The following is a 27,716-nucleotide window of genomic DNA, read 5'->3' as shown; positions in this document are numbered from 1 at the left end:
CGAGGCGGGCAGATCACAAGGTCAGGAGATCGAGACCATCCTGGCTAACACGGTGAAACCCCGTCTCTACTAAAAAATACAAAAAACTAGCCGGGCGAGGTGGCGGGCGCCTGTAGTCCCAGCTACTCAGGAGGCTGAGGCAGGAGAATGGCGTGAACCCGGGAGGCGGAGCTTGCAGTGAGCTGAGATCTGGCCAGTGCACTCCAGCTTGGGTGACAGAGCGAGACTCCATCTCAAAAAAAAAAAAAAAAAGAAAGAAAGAAACACTAATTCCTTTTAGTGGGGATGGTATTTAGAGACCACACTCCACACACAGCAAGTGGGAGAGCTGAGATTTGGACCCAGGCAGTCTGACTTCAGAGTTGGTGCTCTTAACCTTTGTACCCTCTGGTCAACATATTTATTAGTGATGATAACAGTAATAATTACAACTATAACTCCCACTGCCATACGCAGCCATCTCCATGTGACAGGTACTCTGCTAGGTGCTTTCCAGTCTTTTTAAAAGATCTCATCCTTATAACAGCCCTCTAAGTTAGTCATTATTATTTCAGTCTTACAGAAGAGGAAAATAAGGCTCAGAGAAATGAGTGTCTTATCGGAGACCAGATGGTAAGTGACAGAGCATGGACTCAGATTTCTGTCTGTGTGACTCTGAATCATGTTCCCTTCGTTGCTGTAAACTATATCAATTGGTGACAATTCTGTCTCCTTTCAATGGTTCTTTGCTTGGCTCCCTGAGCCCTGGCACTCCTATGTCCCAGGGCCCCAGGCTCAGGCATGTGTTTGGTGTCTTTCTGGGTAACTGACCCAGAGAACATTTTTTGGGGGTCCCCACTACATTCATGGTGTCTTTCCAGGTCACTCATGGCTGTGCTAGGGCACAGAGGAGCTGGGGTGAGAAAGGCTGGTTCTCCTCCAGGAGCCCATGGTTTAGTGAGGGAGACTAGACAGGTGCAATTAGTGTGTTTGTGCTGTAATATAAGAGGTGTAACCTGCTTTCATTCCCCCAGAGGAGCAGTCAACTCTCCTATGGGGCTCTAGGAAACCAAATAAACTTTAACTACCAAAAAACTGGGGCTGTCCAGACACCATGACGGATGGTGGGAGAGATTTTCTGGCACAAGACTCAGCTACACACCTTTCAAATAGTTGCAGGTTGGTGACTGCCTTTTTGTAAGGAAGAGTGGCTAGGAGCCTATGGAGGCAGGAGGAGTTGCATGGGCCAGCCCCTGGCACTCGTAATCAGAATTATGCACCAGAATGGAAGCAGAGCAGAGACAGGCACAGGGGTCTAACAGAGCAGGAGAGGATGCTGGGAGTTGGCTATCGGGAAGATGAAAGACCAGCAGGACTAGGGCTCCAGCCACTCTGTATCTGGGGGTTCCTGAGCCAGGCTCCAGCAAGTGGAAGACTCCTGTATAGGGTCACTGTGGTTTTTAATCACTGCATCAGTAAGCCATTGCTACGGAACAACCCAAGCCCAGACTTAGAGGCTTAAAAGAATAAACATCTATTATTTACCGTGATCCCGTGGGTATGTTGAGCAGTTTTCTGGTCAGCGTTGGCTGAGCTGTTCTCTGCAGTAAGCAGATGCTTTGGCTGGGGCTGGATAGTCTAGGATGAGCTCACTCCTATATTGTAGGTGGCTTGACGTTGGCTGGGGTGACAAGGATGACTTGGCCCTCTCTCTCTGATCACCCAGGAGGATCACAAGCTGGGGCTTATTCCCATGGTGGCTATTAGTGCACAAGCCTCTGCTTGGGTCACTTTTGTTAATGTCCTGTTGGCCAAAGCAAATCACAAGATCAACCCCAGATTCGAAGAGTGGAGCCACAGACCCACCTGTTGCTGGAAGGAGTCCCGTGGAAACAAAGTGTGGATAGGCAGGGGAAGAATTTACAAGCATTTTTGCAATCTGCTTACTTGCAGGCACCCATTTCCTCTTTTTCTGTATGTCATACCCTGTTGTTCGTTTGGGGCATCACTCCCACTCCCAAACTCATACTTAGATAATCTGAGGCACAGCAATTGGTTCAAGGATGGGCATGTGACCCAATTCTGGCCAATGAGACTTGGTCCTGGTACTTTCGCTGAGAACTGTTGGGAATGAGGTCCGTCCTTTCTACCAAGGCAGCTGTGCTAATAGAATATAGGCCTGGAGCTTCTGGAGCCATGTTGGCTTCTCATGGGGTGAGCCTGCATGAACATTAAGCCGACAAGGAGGGAAGAAGATATAAGGCATTAAGAAAGAGTGATTGTGACCGGGCACGGTGGCTCACACCTGTAATCCCAGCACTTTGGAAGCCTAAGGCGGGGAGATCACGAGGTCAGAAGTTCAAGACCAGCCTGACCAATATGGTGAAACCCCGTCTCTACTAAAAATACAAAAATTAGCTGGGGGCGCACCTGTAGTCCCAGTTACTAAGGAGACTGAGGCGGGAGAATTGCTTGAACCCCGGGGTGGGTGGAGGTTGTAGTGAGCTGAGATCGCACCACTGCACTCCAGCATGGGCGACATAGTGGGACTCTGTCTCAAAGAAAAAAAAAAGAGTGATTGAGAGGGAAGAAGAGAGACCACCTGGATTAAGCCTCAGGACTTTTCAGTTACATGAGCTAACACACTGCCTTTCTTGCTTATGCCGTTTTGAGTTGGCTTTCTAATTCAGCACTTTGAACTAAAAAGCTCTAATACAGTTCCCTCCCTTAAAAGTTCTTCCTCTCTGATCTCAAAGCTCTTCCCATCTGCAGACCTGGACTTGGACTGGGCATTCCGCTGTCTAATATACTTGTCACCTCTGCCTGGGCATATAGTAGGTGCTCTGTGAACACTTGTTTGAAGGATCAATAGGAAGGGTTGGGACTCCTACTAAGAAGAGGCTTTGGTGACAGACAGGTAGCTGGCCTCAGTGAGAAGCTCCCAGAGGTGATGGTGGTCTAACAGGCAGGTGGAGGGGGTAATGGGCACAGTCTGTAAGTGTAAACAAGACCTAGCTGTCCCAGGGCTGGGAGGGAGAGAATAAGGCAGGGTCCATGTCTGGGAGGAATCAAGTAGGGGCCTGGTCACAGGGACACAGCAAGGCCTGCTTCCTAGAACTGGGGTCCACAGTAAGCGTGAGGTCCACAGCACTTTTACCTCCTCCGGACTGTGCCACCCAGGTTCAGCCCCTGTCGCCTTCTTCTACTGTACACTTTCCACTCTGGTCCTTTCTTCACCCAGCAGCTAGAATGACCTTTGGAAAATGTAAATTACACCTCTGCCTAAAGCCTCTAAGGGTTCCCACCTGTGCTTATAGCAACGTAATATTAATGACAGCTGACACACAGGGCTTAGTAGTTGCCAGGCACCCTTCTAGGCATTATACCTACAATAACTCTTTTAATTATCACAACATCCCTACAAGGCAAATACTAATATTATCCCCACTTTACAGATGAGAAAATAGAGGCACAGAGAGGTCAACAACTTGCCCAAGTTAACATGGATTAAAATCCGAACTTTTTACTAAGGCATGGAACTCTCCACTTCTGGGGTCTTTGGGTCTTTGCATGGCTGCCTCTCTCTTATCAGTTGGGTCTCTGCACATACGTCACTTCCTCAGAGGGAGCCTCCCGGATCATCCAATTTACAGTGTCCCCTCCTCTGTCTATTGCATTGTCCTCTTTTATTGTTTTTACATCAGTTACTGTTTTATGCAATTATCTTACTCATTTTCTTACAAACTCTCTTTTTTTGTCCTGGTTCCATGCTCGCCCCCAGGCTGCCAGCTCCTGGAGAGCAGAGACCATATCTGTCTTATTCACCTCTGTATTCTAGCACCTGGCATAAGTGGGGAGTGGCTCAATAAACATTTGTTAAAATGAATGGAGGAAGGGAGAGATGGAGGCAGGGAGGAAGGAAGAAAAAAAATAAGGAAGGAAGGAAGGACAGAAAAAAGGAAGGAAGGAAGGGGAGAGAGGGAGCTCCTTTAATATCCCCTTTCCCATAACTAGAATGAGGAAGATGGGGCCTAGAGGAAGAGAGAGTGCTGGGCAGAGAGGAATAGGATGAAGTGAACCTGGAAAGGAGCTCAGGGGCCACAGGACATCCCCAGGTTAATCCAGGGCAGGTCCCACACTCAGTTGGGAGAATGCTTCCCTATTTAGGGTTGCCAGATTTGGCAAATAAAAATACAGGATGCCCAGTTAAATATTTGAATTTCAGCTAAACAAGAAATAATTGGTTAATATGTTGTGTGCAGTATTTGGGACAGATTTACACTAAAATGTTGTGTGCTGTTCATCTGCAATTCAAATTTACTGGGCAACTTGCATTTTATCAGGCCATCCTATTCTGGCTCCTCACTGTGTGCTGTGTGCCACTGAAGATTCCACTAAACACTAGCCTGCTTTTACTCTACATGGAACATTTTGTTTTTAGTCCTGAATAAGGAAGTACAATCTCTTTATTGATCTAACAGAAGGAGAAAGTCCGTACAAACAGCAGCTTGTTAAGAGGAGAATGGCTCCCAGGGTTAGATAAACACCCAAGACAAATGTCTTTTCCTGAGCTCAAAGTGAGCTTGTGTTCTTGAACTTTCCTTCCTGGGCTCAGAGGTGGGCTTGATGGGATCTCTCTCCCTGAGTGCTGCTGAAGATGGCAGGAAGAGAAACGCTCAGCCTGGGAGGAAAAGATTTATGGGAATGTGGGCTTAATGGCTGATTCATCCATTCATTCAGCCTTACCCAGCAGCTACTGGCAGACACTCAGAGATGAATGGCACCGGGTTCTGTCCTGGAGGCTCTCCATAAATAGGGAAATGAATTTTGGCCCCAGGACCAACAAGTACTGCCTTCTTCCAAATCTGTCTCCATGGTTGAATGCAAAGAGTACATTTTTGTCCCTGTCTTTTCTCTCTCTCCCTTTCTCCTTCCCCATTCTTTCTCTTTTTTCTCATCTCCTCTCTCTTCCTCTCTCACTTTCCCAGCCATTTGTCACCTTAAACCTAATTACCTTGTCCAACTAGTACTGTGAAAAAAACAATTACTGGGGCCACCAACCTGGTCTTAGATGCTTTTCCCTTGTCTCTCCAAGACCCCACATCCCCCGCATCCAGAACTATCCAACATTTTCCAGTTCAGCCTGGCATTTATTTGCATGCCGTTGTATGATTGGCTGATACAAAGCGGGGGGCGGGGGTGGGCACCGTAAACCTCCATTCCTCATCTTCCTGTTGGGAGTCCCACTAGGTCCAACAACCTCAGATTCTCAGACCTGGCTCTGCCCCTTGACTTGGTTTGCTTAACTGTTTCAGTGGGTGATTTCTTCTGGCTTGAGGTTAAAAGACCTAGGTTCAGTCCTGGACAATGCCACACACAAACTGTGGTTTATATGAGTCCCCTTGCCTCTCTGAGACTCAGTTCTCATGATGAAGGCCTTATGAGAATATTCTGTAGTGGTTAATATGGACTCACGAGCCAGACTGCCTGAGTTCAAATATTTCATCTTCCACTACCAACAGGGTGCCCTGTGAATAAGTCAAATAAGTACATACGTGTAAAAAACTTAGAACGGCGCTTTGCATGACAAGGTCCTAATAAATGTCAGCTATTATTGTAGTGGCTATTAAAGTCCTTTCTCTAAATGCTATTAGTATTAATATGATTGCCCAGCAAGTATTTGGGCGCAAGCTGGGAAAAGCAATTTACTACAGCTTTGGCTCAGAGGCCAGAGGGTTCTTATGAAGAGAGCTCAGAGGAGTGAAGTCTTAAGCTCTCTGAACCTCAGTGTCCTCATCTGTAAGATGGCAATAACAATCTAATCTCTGCCTGTTTCCCAGGAAAGCTCAAGTGCCTGGCCCATTGTAAGCATTCAGAAAATATTTGTGAAATGAAGTAGTGCATGGACCACGTGGGGCGACAATGACATGGCAAGCTGCAGGGTTCTGCCCTGAGCCACATCTGTGCTACTTGCTGCCTGTAAGACTTGATGCAACAGAGGCCTACAGAAGGCAGTTGGTGAATGCTGAGTTGAACAGATAGGCTAAGTGGCGTGCTAATTAGTGCTTCACATTTGGAAATAGGCACTCTTATAATCTCTTGGTGAAAGTGCAAATGTATCAGTGTAGCCTTACCGGAGGACCATTTAGTGCTACCTATTACAGAGAGCACACAAATTGACCTATCAGTTCCATTTATAGAAAATCATCCCTAGATATCTTGACTCAAGTGTGCTAAGACTTATAGACATAGCATGTTCACTGCAGCTCTTTGCAATAGCAAAAACAGCTGGAATCAACCTAAATGCCCCTTAATACAGAACTACACAAATAAATTGTAGTACATCCATATTATGGTCTATGTAGCTATTAGAAGGAATGAGATAAATTTATATATACAAACATGTAGAGGTCTCAAGAGGTATGGTGGTATGGTTAAGTAAACAAACAAAACCCTCAAGTTGGCAGAGCTATGCATTTAATATAACATGTATGAAAAAAGTATCTATGTTTGTATCTTGTTTAAGAAAAAAATTGTCCAATGATACTTGTTAAAGCACAATAAGGAAGACTTAATCAGGACAATTCAAGTAGGTATACAGATCACTGCAACTGGGTCTTATAATTGGTGAAGACTGGGCTCAACTCTGAATACAACATGAGCAAATGGAAATTTATAGACAGGAAGCAGGGTGGGGAGCAGTGCACGAAAAATTATTAAGAGGAAACATCAGGGGTAACAGTAGATTCTTGCTGAAGAGGCCAGGGTGATCAGACATCAACTGGGGGATGGTGGAGGATGAGAAACCCATCATATATCAAGGGTGATCACATATCAAAGGTGGGAATTCTTGGTAACTTGATTTAGCAGGGTTTTTTTTTTTTGCTAAAACTGGATTTTTTTTTTGTTTGTTTGTTTTTTTGAGGCGGAGTATCGCTCTGTCGCCCAGGCTGGAGTGCAGTGGCGCATTCTCGGCTCACTGCAAGCGCCGCCTCCCGGGTTCACGCCATTCTCCTGCCTCAGCCTCCCGAGTAGCTGGGACTACAGGCGCCCGCCACCTCGCCCGGCTAGTTTTTTGTATTTTTAGTAGAGACGGGGTTTCACCATGTTAGCCAGGATGGTCTCGAACTCCTGACCTCGTGATCCGCCCGTCTCGGCCTCCCAAAGTGCTGGGATTACAGGCTTGAGCCACCGCGCCCGGCCTAAAACTGGATTTTTTAAGGAAGTACACAGATTGGCCTAGGAGAAGGTTCAGGAGCCTGATTAAAGTTTGCTCAAGCAAAGAATATTTGTCAATCTACCTAGGAAGTATCTGGAGGGCTATATGCCAAAGTTAACAGTGCTTCTCTCTGAAGAAAAACTGTACATTAAAATTTTAATATTGTAGCAGGACGAGCCGCAGACAAAACTTCTCAGACACTGGTTAAAGAAGGAAGAGGTTTTTTATTCAGCCGGGAGCATTGGCAGACGCATGTCTTAAGAGCCAAGCTCCCGGAGAAAGAAATTCTTGGCCTTTTTAAAGGCTTACAACTTTAAGGGGTCCACATGAAAAGGTCGTGATAAATCGAGCAAGCGTGGAAACATGCCTGGTAGCTACGTGCATCAGCTAACAGAACAAAAAGTTTTACAATGCTTTTTTCATATAGTGTCTGGAATTTACAGATAACACAAGTAGTTTAGGTCAGGGGTTGATGTTATTATTATTACTTTTTTTTTTTTTTTTTAACTCTTAGGGCCGGATGGTGGTGCTAAGGTTGTATGGCTATTTATCTTACTTTTGTTTCTTTCTAACTGTTTGCTTTCTCTCTTTTCTTCTGTCTTGTGAACCAGGCAAGGTGTGGGAGGAGGGCAGCAGGAGTAGTAGTGGTCTCCTTCCTTAATATGAATAAAAGCAAGAGCTCCCATCTAAAGCCCAGATATCTTATTTGGAATCTGACTCGAAACTCTATCCTCCTTTTCGGGCGCAGCCTTCCTCTTGTGTAAACTGACAATGATAACATCTACCTCCCAGTGTTGTAAAATGGGAAAGATAAAGTAATGGATATAAAAACTTCTGTTCAGAGCAGGGACGGATCGTCATTGCGATCAGGGTGGGCGACCCGAAGCGGGTCATGAGCCTATACCTTGACAGATCTTGGTCTGGATTTGGTTTGACTCCTGGCTATCTTTTCTTAACATTCAACTGGCTCTAGGTTTTCTAACCACTCACTTTCTTCAAGGTAAGTGTGGCCGAAGCCTGGCGCATGCGCAGTACAAGCACCGTGAGCGGCGCCCCGCCCACATACTACTACAACTTCCGGCAGGCTCCGCGCCCGCCTCAGGCGCGTCGCGGGTTGCTGACGTAATGCGGTAGCGCGGGGAATTTCGAGTGGTATTGGAGCGCCGGAGGCTAGTGGGTGGCGGACCCCTAGCATCTTCGGGAGCGACCATGGACTCCCTGACCGAGCCTCAGTGGCCTCCGGGCCTGGCAGTCATGAAGGTGAGTGCTTCGGAGAGGTTGGGAGCTCCCGGGTGTCTGCGAGGGGAGGTCCCTCCCTTTGAGGAGGATGTCCTCGCCTTAAGGAGAAAGGATGAGGCGCGAGCGTAGCCGTGGGCCAGGGTACCCGGCTCTGCTCTGCCACTAGCCGACCGCGTGGCTCTGGGTCTCAGTTTACTCCTCTGATAAGTGCCAAGGACAAGCCTGGTGAGCTGAGGTTGGCAGTCTTATGGAACCAGATATTCTGCGATCCAATCCCAACAATAACATGGAGAAGAGCAGTTATTCTAAACAATGACATCGACAGCTAATCTTTACTGAAAGCTTACTTTGTGTCAAGCACCAAACAGTGACACCGGACAGGATTTTGGGTGGAAAGTTTATCAGATAACATGTATGTAATCACGTAGCCGAGCAGGTAGTCTCCTTTACAGGCTCTTTCATTTCTTCTGATTATTCTCAATAAACCTAGTGCTAGTTTGTTGTGACATACTGCCCCAACTCCTCTCTAACACACCTTCACTCTTCTCTAACAATTGCTCGTCTCTCTGTCTTTTAAACAGAGATCAGGACTCAGGCCCAGCGCTGATCTTGCATTGCATCTAATGATTTCACTTAAATAACATTTATTTTTGTGGCCACTTTCGGTTTTAGCAAGGCATACCAGTTTCCATTTACAGTAGCGGTGGGCCCTGGATTTGCTCAGGAGCAGATGCACTTTGCTGTGCTGGCTAAAAATCAGTTGCTTGGTGTTTCTTCTTGCTCTGTGATTATCTCCGTTTCTGACAGTGGCTAAGATAGCTTTCTTCTCTTCCTCAGTTTTGTAGACTTGGGGATTATAGTATCTGCCCCACGGACTCATAAATTTGACTTTAGAATTAAGTGAAGGCTTGTTCTTCCTGCTGTTATCAGTGACGTCTAGAGTGCTTGCGGACTTGAGATACCTGCGTGACGAGAAGCTGATATTGTGAAATGATCCAGGAAAACTGTAGTTTTGAAGTTGTGGTGGGCTTGGCACCAGGATGCAGTGGAGAAGAGCACAGATAAGAGTTCCAGTGGTCCTGGGTGAAATCTCCTCTCTGCCTCTTAACTGTGTGACCTTCAGTTAGTAACTTAACCTCTCTTAGCCTGAATTTCTTCAACTATAAATTAGAGACAAAAATAAACAGTTCATAGGATTGATTAAATAAATTAGTTGATGTATGTGGGCACAGATTCTGCTGTGTATTCACGTGCTTAATGCAGTGCCTGAGACAAAGTGGGTGCTCAAATATTTGCTGCTTGATTAAAAGTATCTGGAATGTGGTAAGCATTCAATGAATATATTTTATTATTATTAGCACTGTGTTAAGTGCTTCTCTCCCCTTTTAATTTGTTGTCATGAAGCTTGACTTGGATAAGGAAAGTAAAAGAGCTCTGTAACCTGTAAAGCTCCTGCTTTGTAGATTTAAGCATACTTTACATATTCCCACAATTTCAGTGTTCTTTAGAGGCGGGTTCCATGTCTTCTCTGACTTTGGTGTCTCACCACAGCACTGAATATAGAGTTTGGCACCACAGAGTGTTCAGTCAGTGTTCAACCAGAGAGTTGATAGAGCCCATATTTTTTGCTCACGTTAGAATCATGGAATCTTAAGGTTAGAAAACCAGCCCCTTTCAGTATTTTAACCTCTTGTATAACACATTTGCCAATTTCTCACTTAATTTTGGTTGAACTCTTCCAGGAACAAAGAACTATCAGATCCCAGAAGCAGATCTGACTGAAGTTACTTCTTTTATTGAATAGAAGTCTGACTCAGAATGCATGGTTGCTAACTTAGGATCCACAGAAAGACTTTGGAGTCTCAAATTATTTGTAAAATTTTTGTATGTATATTTTTCTGAGAAGAGAGTCCATAGTTTTCATCCAATTTTCAAAGGAATCTGTAACCCCAAAAACTTAAAGAATATTTTTGTAATTATTACATTTTTCCACCATTTTCTACTTCTCTCTTTCACTTTCTCTCACTCTAAAGTAAAGAAATTTTGGGGGATCTGCTGGCCACTCTCTATTTAGGCATCATTTTTTGTTTGGTTGGTTGAGGCACATGTGATATGCACGTTACTGTCTTGGAGTGACATGACCAGAAATTTGAACAGAAATAGCTCATCTGATATAGTGTCAACTTCCACAAATTGTGCTCTACAGATCTTTCAGAATCATTCCTCCACCAGAAGAGGATGGCATAGATAAGAAAGTGTGATATGATAGACTGGTTCTGGCTTCTGGGCCTGCCTCTGCTCTTAATTTTTGTGTCTGTGACAGCTCACCATCCACAATAATGGAAGATTTTGGCAGGTTTTACTTTAACAAAAATTTACTGTTTTTGGCAGATTGTAAATGTAATATGTGTACTCAGTAGAAAAAAATTAAAATTTAGAATAAGATAAAGGAGAAAAATAAAATCATCCATGATTCTACCACCCAGAGAACCAGTGTTTAACATTTTACCTTATTTTCCTTTGGTTTTTATGCATTTAAAATTTGGGACCACTGTGGAGTCAACTTCTTGGGTTTGATCCAGCCAACTTAGGAACTCTGTAGGCTTTATTTTTAAAATTGGGATACTGATGCTGTGGACTTCATAAGATTGCTCTGAAGATTAAACTGCAGAGTTGTTATGTATTATTGGCATAGATTTATTTTCTGATTTTTATTTTTCTATGGCATTAATTATCCTTTGAAAGCATGTTTTTTAATGACTGCCTAATATTTCATCATATGAACCATTAGTGACATTAGTCTTTTTTTGTTTAAATTTTAAAATTCAGGTAATAGGTTCACATGGTTCAAAATACACATAAAATAAAAAGTAAAAGCCTCCTTCTTATCATGTTCCTGGCCCTGATCATTATTTATGACTTCTTGTTTATATTCTCATAATTTATTTATATTTACAATGAAAACAGAATGCATTCTTTTTTCCTTTTTGTCTTTTTTGAGATAGTGTCTCATGGTCGCCCATACTGGAGTGCAGTGACAATCACAGCTCACTGCAGCCTTGAACTCCTGGGCTAAAGCAATCCTTACACCTCAGCCTCCTGAGTAGCTGGGACTATAGGCATGCGCCACTACGCCCAACGAATTTTTAAATTTTTTATAGATGTGGAATTTTGTTATTTTGCCCAGGCTGGTCTCGAACTCCTGGACTCAAGCAATCCTCGTGCCTTGGCCTCCCAAAGTGCTAGGATTAAAGGCAAGAGCCACCATGCTAGGCTTATTAGAATACATTCTTATTCACCTCTTTCTTTAAAAAAAGTGGTTGCATAGAATATGTACTGTCTGTACCTTATTTCCTTTTTTCACTTATCTTGGCAATCTTTTCATACCAGTATGAAAGAGAGCATCATGCAGGCTGGAGTACAGTGGTGTGATGTGGGCTCACTGTAGCCTACGCCTCCTGGACTCAAGTGATCCTCCCGCCGAGAGCTTCCTCCTTTTAAAAAATATTTCTATTGAATGGGATACTATTTTAAACAATTTGAAAGATTTTAAGTTGCAAAAGTAGTTCCTTTCCTTTTGGATTGCATTCCAGGTTGGCACACATCTCTCTTTCCAAGTTGTCCACTTTCCCTTCCTCTGCTTTCACTGCCCCAGCTCTTTCCCGGCTTCCTCATTTGGCTCCATTGGGTAGTACCATGCGGAAAGCACTAGACTGCCAGAAGGGAGACAGGAATTTTGGTCTTGACTTGACTAATGCCTACTATTCTGTGCCTGCTCTTGATACCAGTTTCCTCTTTTGACTAGACAGTTTCCAGTGTTTGGCTTTAACATTCTTTGATTTGATTCTTAACCTGTGTGGTGGCAATGGCCACCTTTCACCCAATAGTGACTATAGGCTAAGTATTGAAGTCTGAAGAGGAGGAGGCTTGGATTAAGAGCTGGAAGTGCATTAGAAGTGGAACAGAAGTGCAGTAGCCTTTATGTGAAGGGATGACAATATGGCACAAGAATCGGTGCACCATCATCTTTAGTTGTCTAAAGCGATTTGGGCAACCTGAGACTGAATGTATAAGAGTCATATGAGAGAAGTTTTTCTTTATTTATCAAGATCCCTTGCAGTTTATCTGGAGTTAGCTTTTGAATTTGTGTATTTGACAAAGAATTTGAATTTTTTTTAGGGGATAGAGAAAAAGTTTTGTGACAAGACTTCCAATTTTGATGTCTTTCTGATACGTATATATGCATATTTGCATTACAGACAATAGATGATTTGCTGCGGTGTGGAATTTGCTTCGAGTATTTCAACATCGCAATGATAATACCTCAGTGTTCACATAACTGTAAGTATGTTTTGTTCCTGTGAGTTAGTAAATTGTGATTTTTACATGAGGTAGTGTTAATTTAACACCAAAGATACGTGCACATATATATGTTTCACCTTTAGCTCTTCTATCTTGTAGTTTTTCAGAAGGTCTTTTTCACTGCCTTCCTCTTGAATATTGAAGGTTTTTACAAGGCTTCTATATTTTCTACCTCGTTCCTCTTTGATATTTTTATGCCTTTTATAGCATTTATGGCAGTAAAATTTTTGGTCACAATAAGTGGTTCTTTATTTGCCAAAGTGCTTTTTGATGTTAAGTTTCAGAATTTTTGTTTTTAACAGGGTAACAGATAGGTGGTTCCATCAAGTAGTAGTTGATATAGAATTTCAAAGTTTAAAAATTCTGTAGCAATATTTCCCCAGTGGGAGAATTCTATCACTGGCTTTATTACAGACAGTTTTATAACTTAACTGCTATGTGATGCTGGAAAGACTCATGTTGGAATTTGTTTGTATTTCTCTTTATGAGTCTAGTATATAAGCATTTAAAAATATTGTACCTTGAGATATTTAGTGCATAGGGGTTACCCTGTCATTGTTGAGGAGCTAGACACACAGTTTACGGGTTATTTAGGATATTTAGGTTCATGATCTTTCTTGTCCTCTATTTTTGATTTATCTTGGAAAGTTAAAAAACAGTCAACTTAGGCCTAAGAAATTGGTTTTAGTTGATAGTAGCTTTGGTGAAAAAGTTTCTGTAGAGAAGACATAATAAGAGGATAACGGTGATGGAAACACAGGCTTTAGAGACATCCTTGGGCTTGACTCTTGAAAATCTGGTGAGTAATTACTACCTCAGAAAATGTTTGTGAGAATTAAATGTGCAGAACTCACTGTCTGGCACATTATGAGTCCTTAATAATGTTAGTTTTCTTCCAGACAGATTCGCATTAAAAACCAAGTTAAGTTTTGGAGATTGTTTTAAAATATATTTTAGCATCATCGTTATTTGGGTATAATTTACATGCAATAAAATACATCCATTTGAAGTGTGCATTAAAGTATAAAAGTGTTAATGAATTTTGACAAATGTGTATGCTGTGTAACTACTGCAATTAAGATACTGAACATTTTCATTATCTGATGAATTTCTCCGCATCTCAGTCAGTATGACCTCAGCTAGCCATCTGCAGTCTATTTCTGGACTTTTTTGTTCCATTGATCTTAGAAACTTTTTCACCAAAACTACTGCCCACTAAAACGATTTTTTAAGACCTAAGTTTACTGTTTTTTAGCTTTCCAAGAGAAATCATCTTGAAAATAGAGGACAAGAAAGAGCATGAACCTAAATAATCTGTAAACTGTTTGTCTAGCTCCTGAACAATGATAGGATAACCCCTATTGTAGTAAATACCTCAAGGTACAGTATTTTTAAATGCTTATATGCTAGACTCATATATGTCTGTCCTTGTGCCAGTACCACACTATCTTGATTACTGTGGCTTTGTAGTAAGTCTTGAAGTCAGGCGTTGTAAGTCCTCCAACTTTTTTTTCTTTGGTTCTTTTAGGATCTTTGCATTTTAAATGCATTTCCATATGTAACTTAAAGTCAGGTTGTCAGTTTCTACCAAAAGCCTGCTGGGATGTTCACTAGAATTTTATTGAATCTAGAGATCAATTTGGGAGAACTGACATCTTAACAATGTCGAGTCTTCAATGTGTGAATATGATATACTTCTCTATTTCTCTCAACGGTGTTGTTTGATTTTCATTGCACAGACCTTGCACAAATAAATATAACTTATATTGACCTTTCGTCTTCTGACTGCACTAAATTCACTTAATTCCAGCATATTTTTTGTTAATTCCTTAGAAATTTTTGCATACACAATCATGTCATTTGTGGGTAAAGACAGTTTACTTCTTCCTTTCTGATCTATACGCCTTTGTATTTCTTTTTGTTACACAGGCTAGTACCTCAAGTACAGTGTTGGAAGTGGTGTGGATGGACATCCTGTCCTTACTCTTAATTTTATGGGGAAAGCATTCAGTCTTTTACCATTAAGTATGATGTTAGCTGTAAGTTTTTTTATATTCTTAATATGTTTTCATAAACTTATCAAGTTGAGGCACTTCTCTACTCCTGGTTGGGTGAGAGAATTTTTTTTTTTTTAATCATGAATGGGTGTTGAATTTTGTGAAGTCTTTTCTGCATCTATGGAGATGCTCATATGATTTTCTTCCTTTAGTTTGTAACATAGCTAATAACATTATTTTTGTTTGTTTTTGTTTTTTTTTTTTTGTTTTGTTTGGGAGACAGGGCCTCACTCCCTCACAGTGGCTTTGTTACAGACTGGCTTTGTACTGTATTCCCCACTTATCTGTGGTTTCAGCTACCTGTGGTCAACTGCAGTCTGCAAATACTAAGTGGGAAATTCTGAAAATAAGTAATTCATAAGTTTTAAATTGCACGATGTTCTAAGTAAAGCACTGATGAAATCTTGTGCCATCCTGCGCATGAAGGGAATCATCCCTTCGTCAAGTGTATTAATATTACATATGCCATCCACTGTTAATCGCTTAGTGACCAACCCAGTTATCAGATTGATCGTTGCAATATGGTAGTAATTGTAATTGTGTTGCAGAACACAGTAGTTGTGTTCAAGTAGCCCTTATTTTACTTAATAGTAGCCCCAAAGCACACAAGTAGTGATGCTGGCAATTCAATATGACAAAGAGAAATTATAAAATGCTTCCTTTAAGTGAAAAGATGAAAGTTCTTAACAAGGAAAGGAAAGAAAATTGTATGCTGAGGTTGCTAAGATCTACAGTACAATCTACAATACCCCACAAGATATTTTGAGAGAAAGACCACATTTACATAACTTTTGTTATAGTATATTGTTTTAATTCTATGTTATTACTTATTGTTCCTAATCTCTTACTGTGTCTTATTAATAAATTAAACTTTATCATAGGTAAGTATGTATAGGAAAAAACGTAGTATAAATAGGATTCAGTACTATCTGTGGTTTTAGGCATCCACTGTGGTTTATGGAATGTCTCTCCTGTGGATAAGGGGGCACTACCATATAGAGAAAGACCTTTACTAGTCAGCTTGACTGCAGATTCTAGGGGCCTCTTAAGCCTTTTCTGTGGATGTGTCTTCCCTGGACTTGTGATTATAAATTCCCAAATAGAGAGATTTGATCAGTTTTTTCATTAGCTGGTATTTTTCTCTCTCGTGTGTCTGTCCATCTCCAGAGTTGATGTAAGCCATTGACCTCTTTTTTGTTTTCAGCTGCCCTCAAGCATCTAAAGTATGCTGATCCAAAGCACCCCAAGTTGAGTGAGACAGAAACTGTCCCCTTAGGCAGTCCTTTAAAAAGGTCAAATGTTGGTCTCACACTCTACTATTCTCTCCCTGCCTCCCCTCCCAAGATAAGCCGCAGAGCTGTATCAGCCTCTGTCTGCTGTACTGTGGGTCCTCTGGATCAGTAGCAAGCTACCCAGCTCTTTTTTGTTCTTAGCAGACTGCATTCACCTAGAACATGCTGGGTTCATGCTTAGTGAGGCGAGACAGAAGCCAGTCCTATGGGCATCTCTTGGAAAAGCTGGAACACTGGACCGTGTTTCCCTTCTTTCTCTCCCCAGGCAGAAAGTTGGGGGTTTTTCTTCCTTGCTGAGCTGGGGGAGGCACAGTGGCCAGTGAGTGTGGTACTAGTCCAGACCTTTGCTTTTGTTCTCAGTGGCCCTCAACCAGGTTCCTTTTTCTGTCAGTGTGTAGATTCAGGCAGTTCAGAAACCAGTTTCTCAAGTAGCCCCAACAATGTTAAGTGCTTGTCTTCTGTTTGCCTCCCTAGGGATATATGTTCTTTGCTGGCTTCTTCATGACTTATAGCTGTCACTTATGCCATTCTTTAAGAGGAAGTCAGTGGAGGGACATTTCAGTAATGATAATTTTTTTATTTTATGAGCACTTTTTTTTCACTTGTGAAGTCTCAATATTCAGTAGGCCTTTTCTGCTAAACACCAGTTGTCACAAGTCCCATCATGTCTAAAATTTGCTCTGGGTCTGTAGTGTTTTAAAGACACAAAGCCCCCAGGGCTTTAGTAGAAGCCAGGTCTGTCATGTTCTGATATCATCTTGGATTGACTAGAATTGGTGATCCAGAATCCTAGGTATTTATTGCTGCTTCTTAGATTTTTCATGATTTACCATGTTTAAATCATCTTATTTTGTTTTGTTCTGTTTAGGTTTTTGGATATGAGTAATAAACACTACATTTGTAGTTCTGCAGGTACAAAGGTGTGAGTGGGTTGCCTTGGCAGAATGCAGGTCAATTAAATTGATCTAAATTTGTGCTATTAAAGAATATTTTGGGGGCAAGAGGGAGCAGACTTACTCCAACCCATGAAACACCATTAAGTGAGAAATGGTCTTGCTAATAGACTGATATGCTCAAGTGCCAATTTTCTTTGCACTTGTATAATTTTTCTCACTTGATAATGGAAGATGATCAAGATATTTGCACCTAGATGAAATAATTGGCTTGTGGACACTGATAAATTACCACTATTTAAAGCTTGGCCAGCAATCTTTTTTTTTTTCCTTTTGTGGATTTTGACTCAAAAAATTAATCAAAGATTGTGTAGGAGTAAAAAGCAATTCTTTTTTTTTTTTTGATATGGAGTCTTGCTCTGTCGCCCAGGCTGGAGTGCAGTGGCCGGATCTCAGCTCACTGCAAGCTCCGCCTCCCGGCTTTACGCCATTCTCCTGCCTCAGCCTCCGGAGTAGCTGGGACTACAGGCGCCCGCCACCTCGCCCGGCTAGTTTTTTGTATTTTTAGTAGAGACGGGGTTTCACCGTGTTAGCCAGGATGGTCTCGATCTCCTGACCTCATGATCCGGCCGTCTCGGCCTCCCAAAGTGCTGGGATTACAGGCTTGAGCCACTGCGCCCGGCCGTAAAAAGCAATTCTACTTCATTTTTTAAAAAACACTGAAATATGAAACGTTCCACTTATGAAACCTTTGCTAATTCAAGAGACAACATAAGATTCTGTTAGGCATATAATAAACATGTTTGTCTTCTTTTATATTCTCATGAAGCAGCACTGTGAAACAAGACAGAGGAGACGAGAAATAGTTACACATACTAAAGGGACATACAATTATGCAGGGCTGCACTTCTGGAAATTCTGAAATGCTAGTCTTTAGTTGGAGGGATGTTATTCTCTTATCAACTAACTGTCCCTTAACATTAAAACTGGAGGCAGATGCCAACCTTCTCAGCTTTCTTGGACCTCCTGTTCTTTTCACACTGGGAACTGGAGTTTTTGCTTTTAACTGGACACTTTAGATGTTTCTTTCTAAAAAGTTCCTTTTTTCATAAAGTCCTTAAGATTTCATACGACAAGGATTAGTTTAAGTTTTAGAAATTTCCTTTTTACTGTTGAGATGCTAGGCTCTTTTGATGTTTGAAAGCCAACAGATTGCTGTATCTTGCTTGGGATTAGAGATGGCCCCTCTCCCAAGGCTTGGCTGTGTCTTGTGAAACTACTCTTTAATTCATTGTTGTTATTATACCGTCTCCCACTCTACCCACACATCTTTTTTGGACTCTCTTGGATGGAAAGACAAACTTCATAGGTAATTTAAATGAAGCCCTCTGGGAATACATGAATTCAGAACTCTTTAGCTGTTCTCCCTTGAATGGAAGGTTGTCATAGTTGCCCACTAGATAATAAGTTATGCTGGTCTGCAGCTTACCAGTACATATTTGGTAGTAGTCTAGTAGACTGAAATTAAGCCTAGGGCTTGATCTACTTAGGACTCCATATCTGGTTCTCTGCATTTCAAAAGAAAAGAAAAGGAAAGGAAAGATATACAAGATTATGCAGAAAAGAAAGCAGCAGCCTTATTATAAAAACTAATTTAAAAGGCACATGTGACCTTATTAATTAAATATTATTTAATTGATATAAGTATACATAATATATAATGTATACTTATACTATATAGGTACAATAGTAACATGTATATATTATATATACACAATATGTTGTATAAGTATATATTATATAGCTACACATAGTACATATTTATATAAGTATACATTATTTATAGTGTAAATGTACAGTATATATTTATTATAAACAAATATTTATAGATATAGTCAGTTCCTGACTTAACGATGATTTGACTTAGGATTTTTCAACTTTACGATGGTGTGAAAGTGATACACATTCAATGGAAACCATACTTTGAATTTTGAATTTTAATCTTTTCCCAGGTTAGAGGTAGGTATATTAAATACATTTTGGCTTATAATATTTTCAATTTGTGATGGGTTTATTGGGATGTAATCCCATGTTAAGTCAAGGAGCATCTGTAATTTTAAGTAAACATATTAAGAGTATGGACTGTATATTAAAAATACATATTAAAAGTATATTTTAAAAAAGTATATTAAAAAATATATTAAGAGTATGGACTGTGGTGCTTGCCTTTGCCACATATTAGTTCTGTTATCTTTGGCAAGTTGGCTGAGCCCTGTGCTTCATTTTTCTTCTTGTCAAATGTGACTAATATTGGTACCAACCTCAGGGTTGCTGTAAGGATCAAGCTAGTTAATACATGTAAAGTGCCTAGAACAGAGCACATACTAAGTGCAGTGTTTGTTTGAACCACATGAAATTGCAGTATTTGTCCATTTTTGACTTAACCAAAAATGTCAGTTTCGTATAATTCAACTTAATAGTAACAACTTACTAATTTTTAAAAAATTGTTGTCGTTGAATCAATATCACATATTAAGGATGTGATTTACTGACCAAAATCCATTGAATCACTGTGACTGGGGGTAGAGTTTGGGAAACTAAGGTAAAACCAACATGAATCTCCCTAGGTAACTGAGCTGAGCAGCCAGGTTTTAGGATTTCTTGACTTACAGTATTGCTCAGGAGACTCTTTTAGTATAAAGAGAATAGCATTGGTAATTAAGAGAATGAGTCTGGACAGGAATTTTTGCCTCAGGATGATTCATACCTTGAGTCTCATCCATATCTGATGTAGGTGATATTTAGATGAGACTTTAGATTTTAAACTTTAGAGTTGGTACTGGAATAAGTTGAGACTTTGGGGGCTGTTGAGATGGGATGGATGTATTTTGCATTTGAGAAGAACATGAATTTGGGAGGTTAAAGGTGGAATGCTATGGAGTGAATGTTATCCCCCCTAACGTCCTATGGCGAAGCGCCATCCCCAACGTGTTGGTGTTTGAAGATGAGGCCTTGGGGAGATAATTAGGTTTAAATTAGGTCATGAAAGTGGAGCTCTAGTGATGGGATTAGTGTCCGTGTGAGAAGAGATACCAGAGCTTATGGTCTCTCCCCACCCCCTCGTGGGAGGACACAGTGAGAAGGTGGTTGTCTGTAGACCAGAAAGACAGCTTTCAGCATAAACTGACCATATTGGCACCTTGATCTTGGACTTTTAGCCTCCAGAACCATGAGAAAACAATTTCTGTTGTTTAAGCTACCCAGTCTGTGGTATTTTGTTATGGCAGCTCGAGCTAAGAAATTCTTTCTAGTCTTTCGTACCATTGCTGTCATTCATTTCACTTATGCATAAGCATTCATAAGCATGCATTTTTATATACGTATACATAATAAGCATCCATAATTGAATACTTTGTTATTATTTTTGTACAAACTGTTACCTGTTAAATTAACAAGAAAAAGTTTTTATTACAGTTTCACATATTCCTTCTCCAGTACTCTTCCTTTCTTTGTGTGGATTGGAGTTTCTGACCTAAATTATTTTCCTCCTCTCTGAAGAATTTCTTTTAGCATTTCTTGCAAGGGAAGTCTGAAAACAGATTGCTTCAATTTGTATTTGTCTGAGAAAGTCCTTATTTCTCTTTGACTTTTGAGGGATAATTTCTCAGGGTATAGTTTTAGGTTGGTGATGTTTTTCTCTCAACACTAAATATTTCACTGCACTCTCTGTGTGGTTTGTGAGAAGTCAAGTGTCATTCTTTGCTCCTCTGTAGGTAAGGCCCCCACTACAGCTTCTTTCAAGATTTTTTCTTTATCTTTGATTCTATGTAGTTTCAATTTGATTGGCTGAGGTGTCTATTTGTTTTGTTTTTGCATTTATCCTGCTTAGTGTTCTCCGATCTTCCAGGATGAGTAGTTTAGTGTTTAACGTTAATTTGGAGAAATTGTTAGCCATTGCTATTTCTTCTGTTCCTTTCATTCTTCTCTTTCTGTTATTCCCATTATGTGTATGTTACATCTTTTGTAGTTGTTCTACAGTTCTTGGATATTCTATTCCATTTTTCCTGTCTTTTCTTTTCTCTTTGCTTTTCAGTTTTGGAGGTTTCCATTGACATGTCCTAAAGCGCAGTGATTCTTTCCTCAGCTGTGTTCAATCTATTAATGAACCTATCAAAGGCATTCTGTTATAGTGGTTCTTTTGATCACTAGCATTCCTTTTTGATTCTTCCTTAGAATTTCCACCTCTCTGCTTATGCTACCCATCTGTTCTTGATGTTGTCTACTTTTTCCATTAGAGTCCTTAGCATATAATTTTTAAAAATTGCTGGTCCGATAATTTAAACATTTCTAGTATATCTGACTTTGGTTCTGATGCTTGCTCAGTTTCTTCAAACTGTGTATTTTTCCTTGTGATTTTTTTCTTAATAACTGGAAATGATGTACTGGGTAAAAGGAACTGCAGTAAATAGGCCTTTAGGTATGGGCAGAGGGGACACATTCTGTAGTCCTATGATTAGGTCTTTTAGCGAACTTTGCCCTGGACTGTGAATGTCACTAGTGCTCCTCAGTTTTCCCCTCCTTAGATGGGACAGGATAGAGGGCTGTCTATCTGCAGTCTAGAGGGCTGCAGTTGTATATTTCCTTTTTCCAGAGTCAGCTAGGCTCTGATAAAACTCCAGTAGATTAGGCTCTGGTAAAATAGTTTCTCCTGAGGGAGGGCTTTGTTAAGAACAGACTACTCTGGGCCAGTGCAGTGGCTCACACCTGTAATCCCAGCCCTTTGGGAGACCGAGGTGGGCGATCACCTGAGGTCAGGAGTTTGAGACCAGCCTGGCCAATATGGCAAAACCCCATCTCTACTAAAAATACAAAAATTAGCTGGGTGTGGTGGCGTGCACCTGTAATCCCAGCTACTCGGGAGGCTGAGGCAGGAGAATCACTTGAACCCAGGAGGCAGAGGTTGCACTGAGCCGAGATTGTGCCACTGTACTCCAGCCTGGGTGACAGAATTAGACTCTATCTCGAAGGGAAAAAAAACAAAAACAAAAAAACAGACTACTCTGACTTATTTAGAAATGGTTACTTTTACCCTCCTACTCCTGGAAGGACTAGGGGGTTTTTCTCCAATATTCACTGTGAGAACTTAGAAGAACTCCTGGAACTAAAACTCACAGAAGTATGAGGACATCCTCCCCACCCCTGCAATGACAGGGTTCCCTGGAGTTTTTAATGCTCAGACTTGCCCGCAGTGAGCCACCAGCAATTTGTCAATTACTGCTCAGGTTCTCCCACTCCAGCACTGATTCCAGCAAAGGTTTCTTCTCTGGTTCCCATGGAGGTTTCTGTTTGTGGGTTTGTGTTCCAGTAAGTTGTGATTCTCTGTATTACCTCTGTCTCTCCCCAGTTCGGGGGGCAGCAGTTTGCCCTGTGACCCTGCTTTTCTGCTGGATCTAAGAAAAGTTGTTGGTTTTTCAGTTTGTTCAGCTTTTTACTTGTTGTTAGGACAGAGTGGTGACTTCCAAGCCCCTTACATGCCGACTCGGTCCCCTGTATTCCTCTTTGCTTCCTAAAAGAACTCAACCTGTTGTCTGTTTTATCCTTTTCATAATGTGTTTCTTTGTTTTTCCTCCTGGGGTGCTCTTACTTAGGTTGGCAAGACTTGCTTATTTCCTGGATATCCATACCATTGAAATTATATTGGCTCCTCCTCAACTAAACAGAATCCTGAATTTATACAGTATACTGAAATTATACTGTCTCCTCCTCAACTAAACAGAATCCAGCTGAATTTGGGCTACTAGTAAATTAGCTTAGGTAATTAGTAAGGTACCATTCTGTTAGTCACATCTGCTTTTTCTTTGACTGGGAGAATATTTTACACTGCCTTGAGTGTTGTGAATTTAGTTTATGCCCATTTTCTGCTTAAATTGTTAGGCTATATTATGCTGAATTATGCTGTAATTGCTTCACTATTTTATTAGCTCCTTGAGGTCAAGAACCTTCCTTTATATATATTATTCTTAGTGCCTGCCACAAAAGTACTTGTTAAATGTGGGACAGAGGATATTATTTACAGAATTAAGATATAGAAGTCCCTAATTTGATAACCTGGGTATATATTTTTTCTTAATATGTTTATATATATTATTTCAAAATTTATATTTTCAAATGATAAGCAGTAGAGATACCTGGCAAGTTTATACAGTACCCAGCTCAAGTCTTGCATGTATGTTTCCTGTGTTTTGCAGATGGAGGACACAGAGTGATGTATGTTGCTTGTGTAGTTGTGGTATCCTAAGGACTTACAATATTTATGTTTTACTTTCCTTAAAATGCTATTTAATTACATGTGTAAGTGTGCGTAGAGTAGAGGTACTAGAAATTTAAGCTTATGATGATACACCTTAGCTGATGGAAATAGTCTAGGGCTTAAGATTTTGTTAGAAGTCACATTCCTGTGTTAGTATAACCTCGTTAACATTATGTTGCACTTTGTGTTTTGCAGACTGCTCTCTCTGTATAAGAAAATTTCTGTCCTACAAAACTCAGTGTCCAACTTGTTGTGTGGTGAGTTTTTGTTTCCTTTTTTGAAAACTTACTGACTGCTGCAAATATTTTTGCTTTGTGTATGTATAAAAGCCTGTATGTATGTAGGGTGATGTGTAGTTACTGAATTAAGCTATATGAAAGACACTTTCGGAAAGGATCTCTAAAGTATATGTAAGAAGAGCTGGGCTTTGTTCAGTTTTTTGTTAAGATTTCTGAAAACCTAAATGTATTTTAGGAAGTAAAAACTAATTTTAAGTTCAGGATGTAGCACTCTTTAATTCTTATGACCCATGTTTTTATGGCTTCTAATTTTTAATAATTTCTCACTTTGGTAGAAACTCTGATGGTAGGATTATTCATTTGCAAAGAACTGGTCTAAGTATTTGTGCAGAAAAATATGCATGGCCGTTGGACTTAATCCAGCCTACCTGTTCCCTTAGGTCTTTCCCCTACCAGAGCTTCAGGCAAAACACTAGGAAGTTTGTTGCTTATTGTTTCTGAAACTTTTCAGGTAGTGGGAATGGGTGGAAAAGCAGACTAAAAGGGTAATTAAACATAAGTGGGAATAAAGAAAGAAGAGACAGGTGAGGTCTGACAGAGCCGACGCTAGGACTAGGTGAGGAGTTTGGTTAGTTTTGCCTCTCTGGTAGGTACGTGGTGTCAGGGTGTCACTGAACCTTGCAAAACTATTTCTCTATGTAAGAAATTTTGTGATTTGGCTCTCAAGTCTAAGATCTTTACAATATGTTACACTGCTTTTGTCAAGATGGTCTCATCACTGAAATAAACTGTGTACCATTCATACCAAATAAGTACTGGGTTTATCACTTTTCTCTTGCATTCCTGAAAACCATTCTTATTTTAAAATTCTCCTTGAACGCTTAATGCCTCTCCCAATGTCAGTACTGAAAAGAACACTTCGCTTCTGTTTTTCCAGAGAAATTTTTGAGAAAGCTGAGTGCTGGCATTTTGAAGAAAGATTCTTGCTTATATTAGGTTTGATTGTAGTCAGTACAGAATATATATGATTATAAGAGAAGCTTTGGAGAGCTTTTATCAGACTTCCAGTCAGCAGATACTGATTCACTGTTTTAAAATTTCATATTAGCATGAGATAAATGAACTTTATTTTAAGGCCGCCTTAGAAGACTTAGTGGATGGAGAACCTCAGGAGGATGGGTCAGACATTTTCAAAAACAAGATTATGACAAGTTGATTATTGTTTTTGACCTTTTTCCATCTGTTGTTTTTTCTAGACTGTCACAGAGCCGGATCTGAAAAATAACCGCATATTAGATGAACTGGTAAAAAGCTTGAATTTTGCACGGTATGATTTAATTTTGTGACTAACCTCTGACTACTTTTGCCTTTTATATGTGTTCTCTCTTTACTTTGTGCACCTTTGGATTAGGGAATGCAGGGTTGCATATTTTATAGTCAAAGAAAGGAAGTAACAGTAGTCATTATTCACACATGGAAAATTTACTAGAGTAAGATTTTCTTCCTTAACAGAAATTCTCCTGTAGTATAGAATAATTAAGAGTTAAAATGCAGATTTGAGGGCTTCCTTACTTTTGGGTGCTCTAAAGATACTCCTTTTCCTGCCCAAGCCCTAGAATCAGCCATTTCTCCAAGGAGCTCCTCCTATTGGAGAATCGCATTTAGAGACCAGGAGCTGGTGCTGGGTATGCTTGTTGCTACTGGGGTGTCATTGCTTCTAGGCCCTCTCAATGGGCAGAGCTAAGTAATATATGTATATTATGTATATGTATGTACTAACTCATGTATATACACATATCTGTAATTGATTCTGTCTGCTATATATTAATCTATTCTTAATCTGATTTATTCAGCATGTATTAAATGGTATGGCATTTGAAATATGTAATTGCTTGTACTTTATAAAGCTCAGATTTGCAACTTTACTTCCTAACTGTCAAATGCATGAATGTGTGAAAGTGAGTTTGGTCACCAAAAGGGTTATGAAAAGCCATGTTTCAATATCTTGGATTACTTTTAGTTTTAATCATGCAAGTCAAGCAAGAATTTTTATGAAGGACATACTGTGTTTAGACAGTGGTCAGGTGCCCCTGTAGTTAAGTGTAATCATGTGTTGCTTAACAGGGATATGTTCTGAGAAATGTGTCATTAGGCAATTTGGTTGTTGTGTGAACATCATAGAGTGTACTTACACAAACCAACATGGTGTAGCCTACTACACTCCTAGTCTATATGGCAGGGCCTATTGCTCCTAGGTAACAAAACCCATACAGCGTGTTACTATAGCTAATACGGTAGGCAGTTGCAACTCAGTGGTACCTATTAGTGTATCTAAACATAGAAAAAGTACAGTGAAACTATGGTATAAAAGATAAAAAATGCCGTATACCTGTATAGGGCATTTACTATGAATGGAGCTTTCAGGATTGGAAGTTACTCTGGATGAGTCAGTGAGTGAGTGACAAGTGAATGTGAAGGCTTAGGCCATTACTGTACACTACTGTAGACTTTATAAACACTGTACACTTAGACTACACTAAATTTATAAAAAAGTTTCTTTAATAATTAACCTTACTGTAACTTTTACATTTTATAAACGTATACTTTTTTAACTTTTTGACTCTTTTGTAATAACACGTAGCTTAAAACACAAACACATCATACAGCTGTACAAGCATCTTTCTTTATATCCTTATTCTGTAGACTTTTTTCTAGTTTTAAAAATTGTTATTATTTCTTCCTTTTTAAACTTTTTCTTAAAAATGAAGATGGAGGCCGGGCTCAGTGGCTCATGCCTGTAATACCAGCACTTTGGGAGGCTGAGGTGGGCAGATCACGAGGTCAGGAGTTTGAGACCATTCTGGCCAACATGGTGAAACCCTGTCTCTACTATAAATACAAAAATTAGCCGGGTGTGGTGGCACATGCCTGTAATTCCAGCTACTTGGGAGGCTGAGGCAGGAGAATCGCTTGAACCAGGGAGTCAGAGGTTGCAGTCAGCCGAGATCATGCCACTGCACTCCAGCCTGGTGACAGAGCAAGACTCTGTCTCAAAAAAAAGATGGAAACACACACATTAGCCTAGGCCCACACAGGGTTAGGATTATCAAGATGTCACTTAGCAATGGGAATTTTTCAGCTCCATTATCATCTAATGAAACCATCACCATGTATTTGGTCTCTTGTTGAACAAAGCATCATTATACGGCTTGTGACTGGATGGGACTTCTAGGCTTGTTGGAACATTCTTGGAGGTACCTTATGTTGCTTTAAAAAATATAAACAGATTTCTTTCAATAGAATTGCACATTTCTTTATTGGTTTGCATTCTAAAAATGATCAAATTTAGTACAGTTGTCTCTCAGTCAAGGGGATTGGTTCCAGGACCCTCGAGAACACCAAAATCTGTGGATGCTGAAGTCCCTGACATAAAATGGCATAGTATTTGCATATGGACATTCTCTCTTATACTTCAAATCACCTCTAGATTACTTATAGCCCTAATACAATGCTATATAAATCGTTGTCATACTGTGTTTTTAAAATTTACATATTTTTTATTGTTGTATTGTTACTTTTATTATTTTTTGAACATTTTTGCTCTGTGATTAGTTGAATCCACAGATGCGGAGCTGGCAGATGTGAAGGGCCGACTGTACTCTGAGCTAACTTCATGTACATCTAGAGACTGGCTGGTTAGTTATTTCCTTAAGGAAAAAAAGATGGTGTAGTTTAAAAAAGATGGCATACTTTCCTAGATTAAGAAACTTTAAAATTCTCTGATTTTCCCAATTAAACCTACTTTTTTTCTTAGCATTTTTCACCAGTAAGTTTTTGAAATCTGTGAGAGGAAGGGACCATGCCTTTAAAAGGGAATTGATTGCCTGTTTTTCTCAAGGCTTTTTTTTTTCCTCAGCTAGTACTGAAAGCATAACAACTTCCCTGCTAGGATAAAGGAAGCCTTGCATATAACAGCATCTGTTTGTTGAGAGACCTTGTTGAAGGTCTTTGGATTCACAGACCTTTTGGTGTAACTTAAAGGAGGTCATGGAATGGTTGAGCTCTCCTCTGTCCCCTCTCCTTCCCGAAAGGAATACATGATTTAATTGTTCATTATAGTGGGTGT

The 27,716-nt window shown here is 40.3% G+C and overlaps 1 protein-coding gene across 1 annotated transcript in view; it reads left to right on the top strand.

Moving 5' to 3' along the window:
* The first annotated feature begins 8,298 nt into the window (after positions 1 to 8,298).
* Positions 8,299 to 27,716, top strand: part of RAD18 (RAD18 E3 ubiquitin protein ligase) — a 77,358-nt gene continuing 57,940 nt past the window's right edge. Inside the window, exons 1-4 of the mRNA XM_033210530.1 lie at positions 8,299 to 8,458; positions 12,697 to 12,778; positions 23,547 to 23,608; positions 24,847 to 24,917. Of these exons, the coding sequence (XP_033066421.1) occupies positions 8,408 to 8,458; positions 12,697 to 12,778; positions 23,547 to 23,608; positions 24,847 to 24,917 (266 nt within the window). The 5' untranslated portion in view covers positions 8,299 to 8,407. The remainder of the gene's footprint in view (positions 8,459 to 12,696; positions 12,779 to 23,546; positions 23,609 to 24,846; positions 24,918 to 27,716) is intronic.

This window comes from Trachypithecus francoisi, unplaced genomic scaffold, assembly GCF_009764315.1.
Source record: "Trachypithecus francoisi isolate TF-2019V2 unplaced genomic scaffold, Tfra_2.0 Lachesis_group0, whole genome shotgun sequence".
Classification (NCBI taxonomy): domain Eukaryota; kingdom Metazoa; phylum Chordata; class Mammalia; order Primates; family Cercopithecidae; genus Trachypithecus; species Trachypithecus francoisi.
Note: the sequence above shows the minus strand (reverse complement) of the source record. Positions and strands in the feature narration are given on the sequence as shown.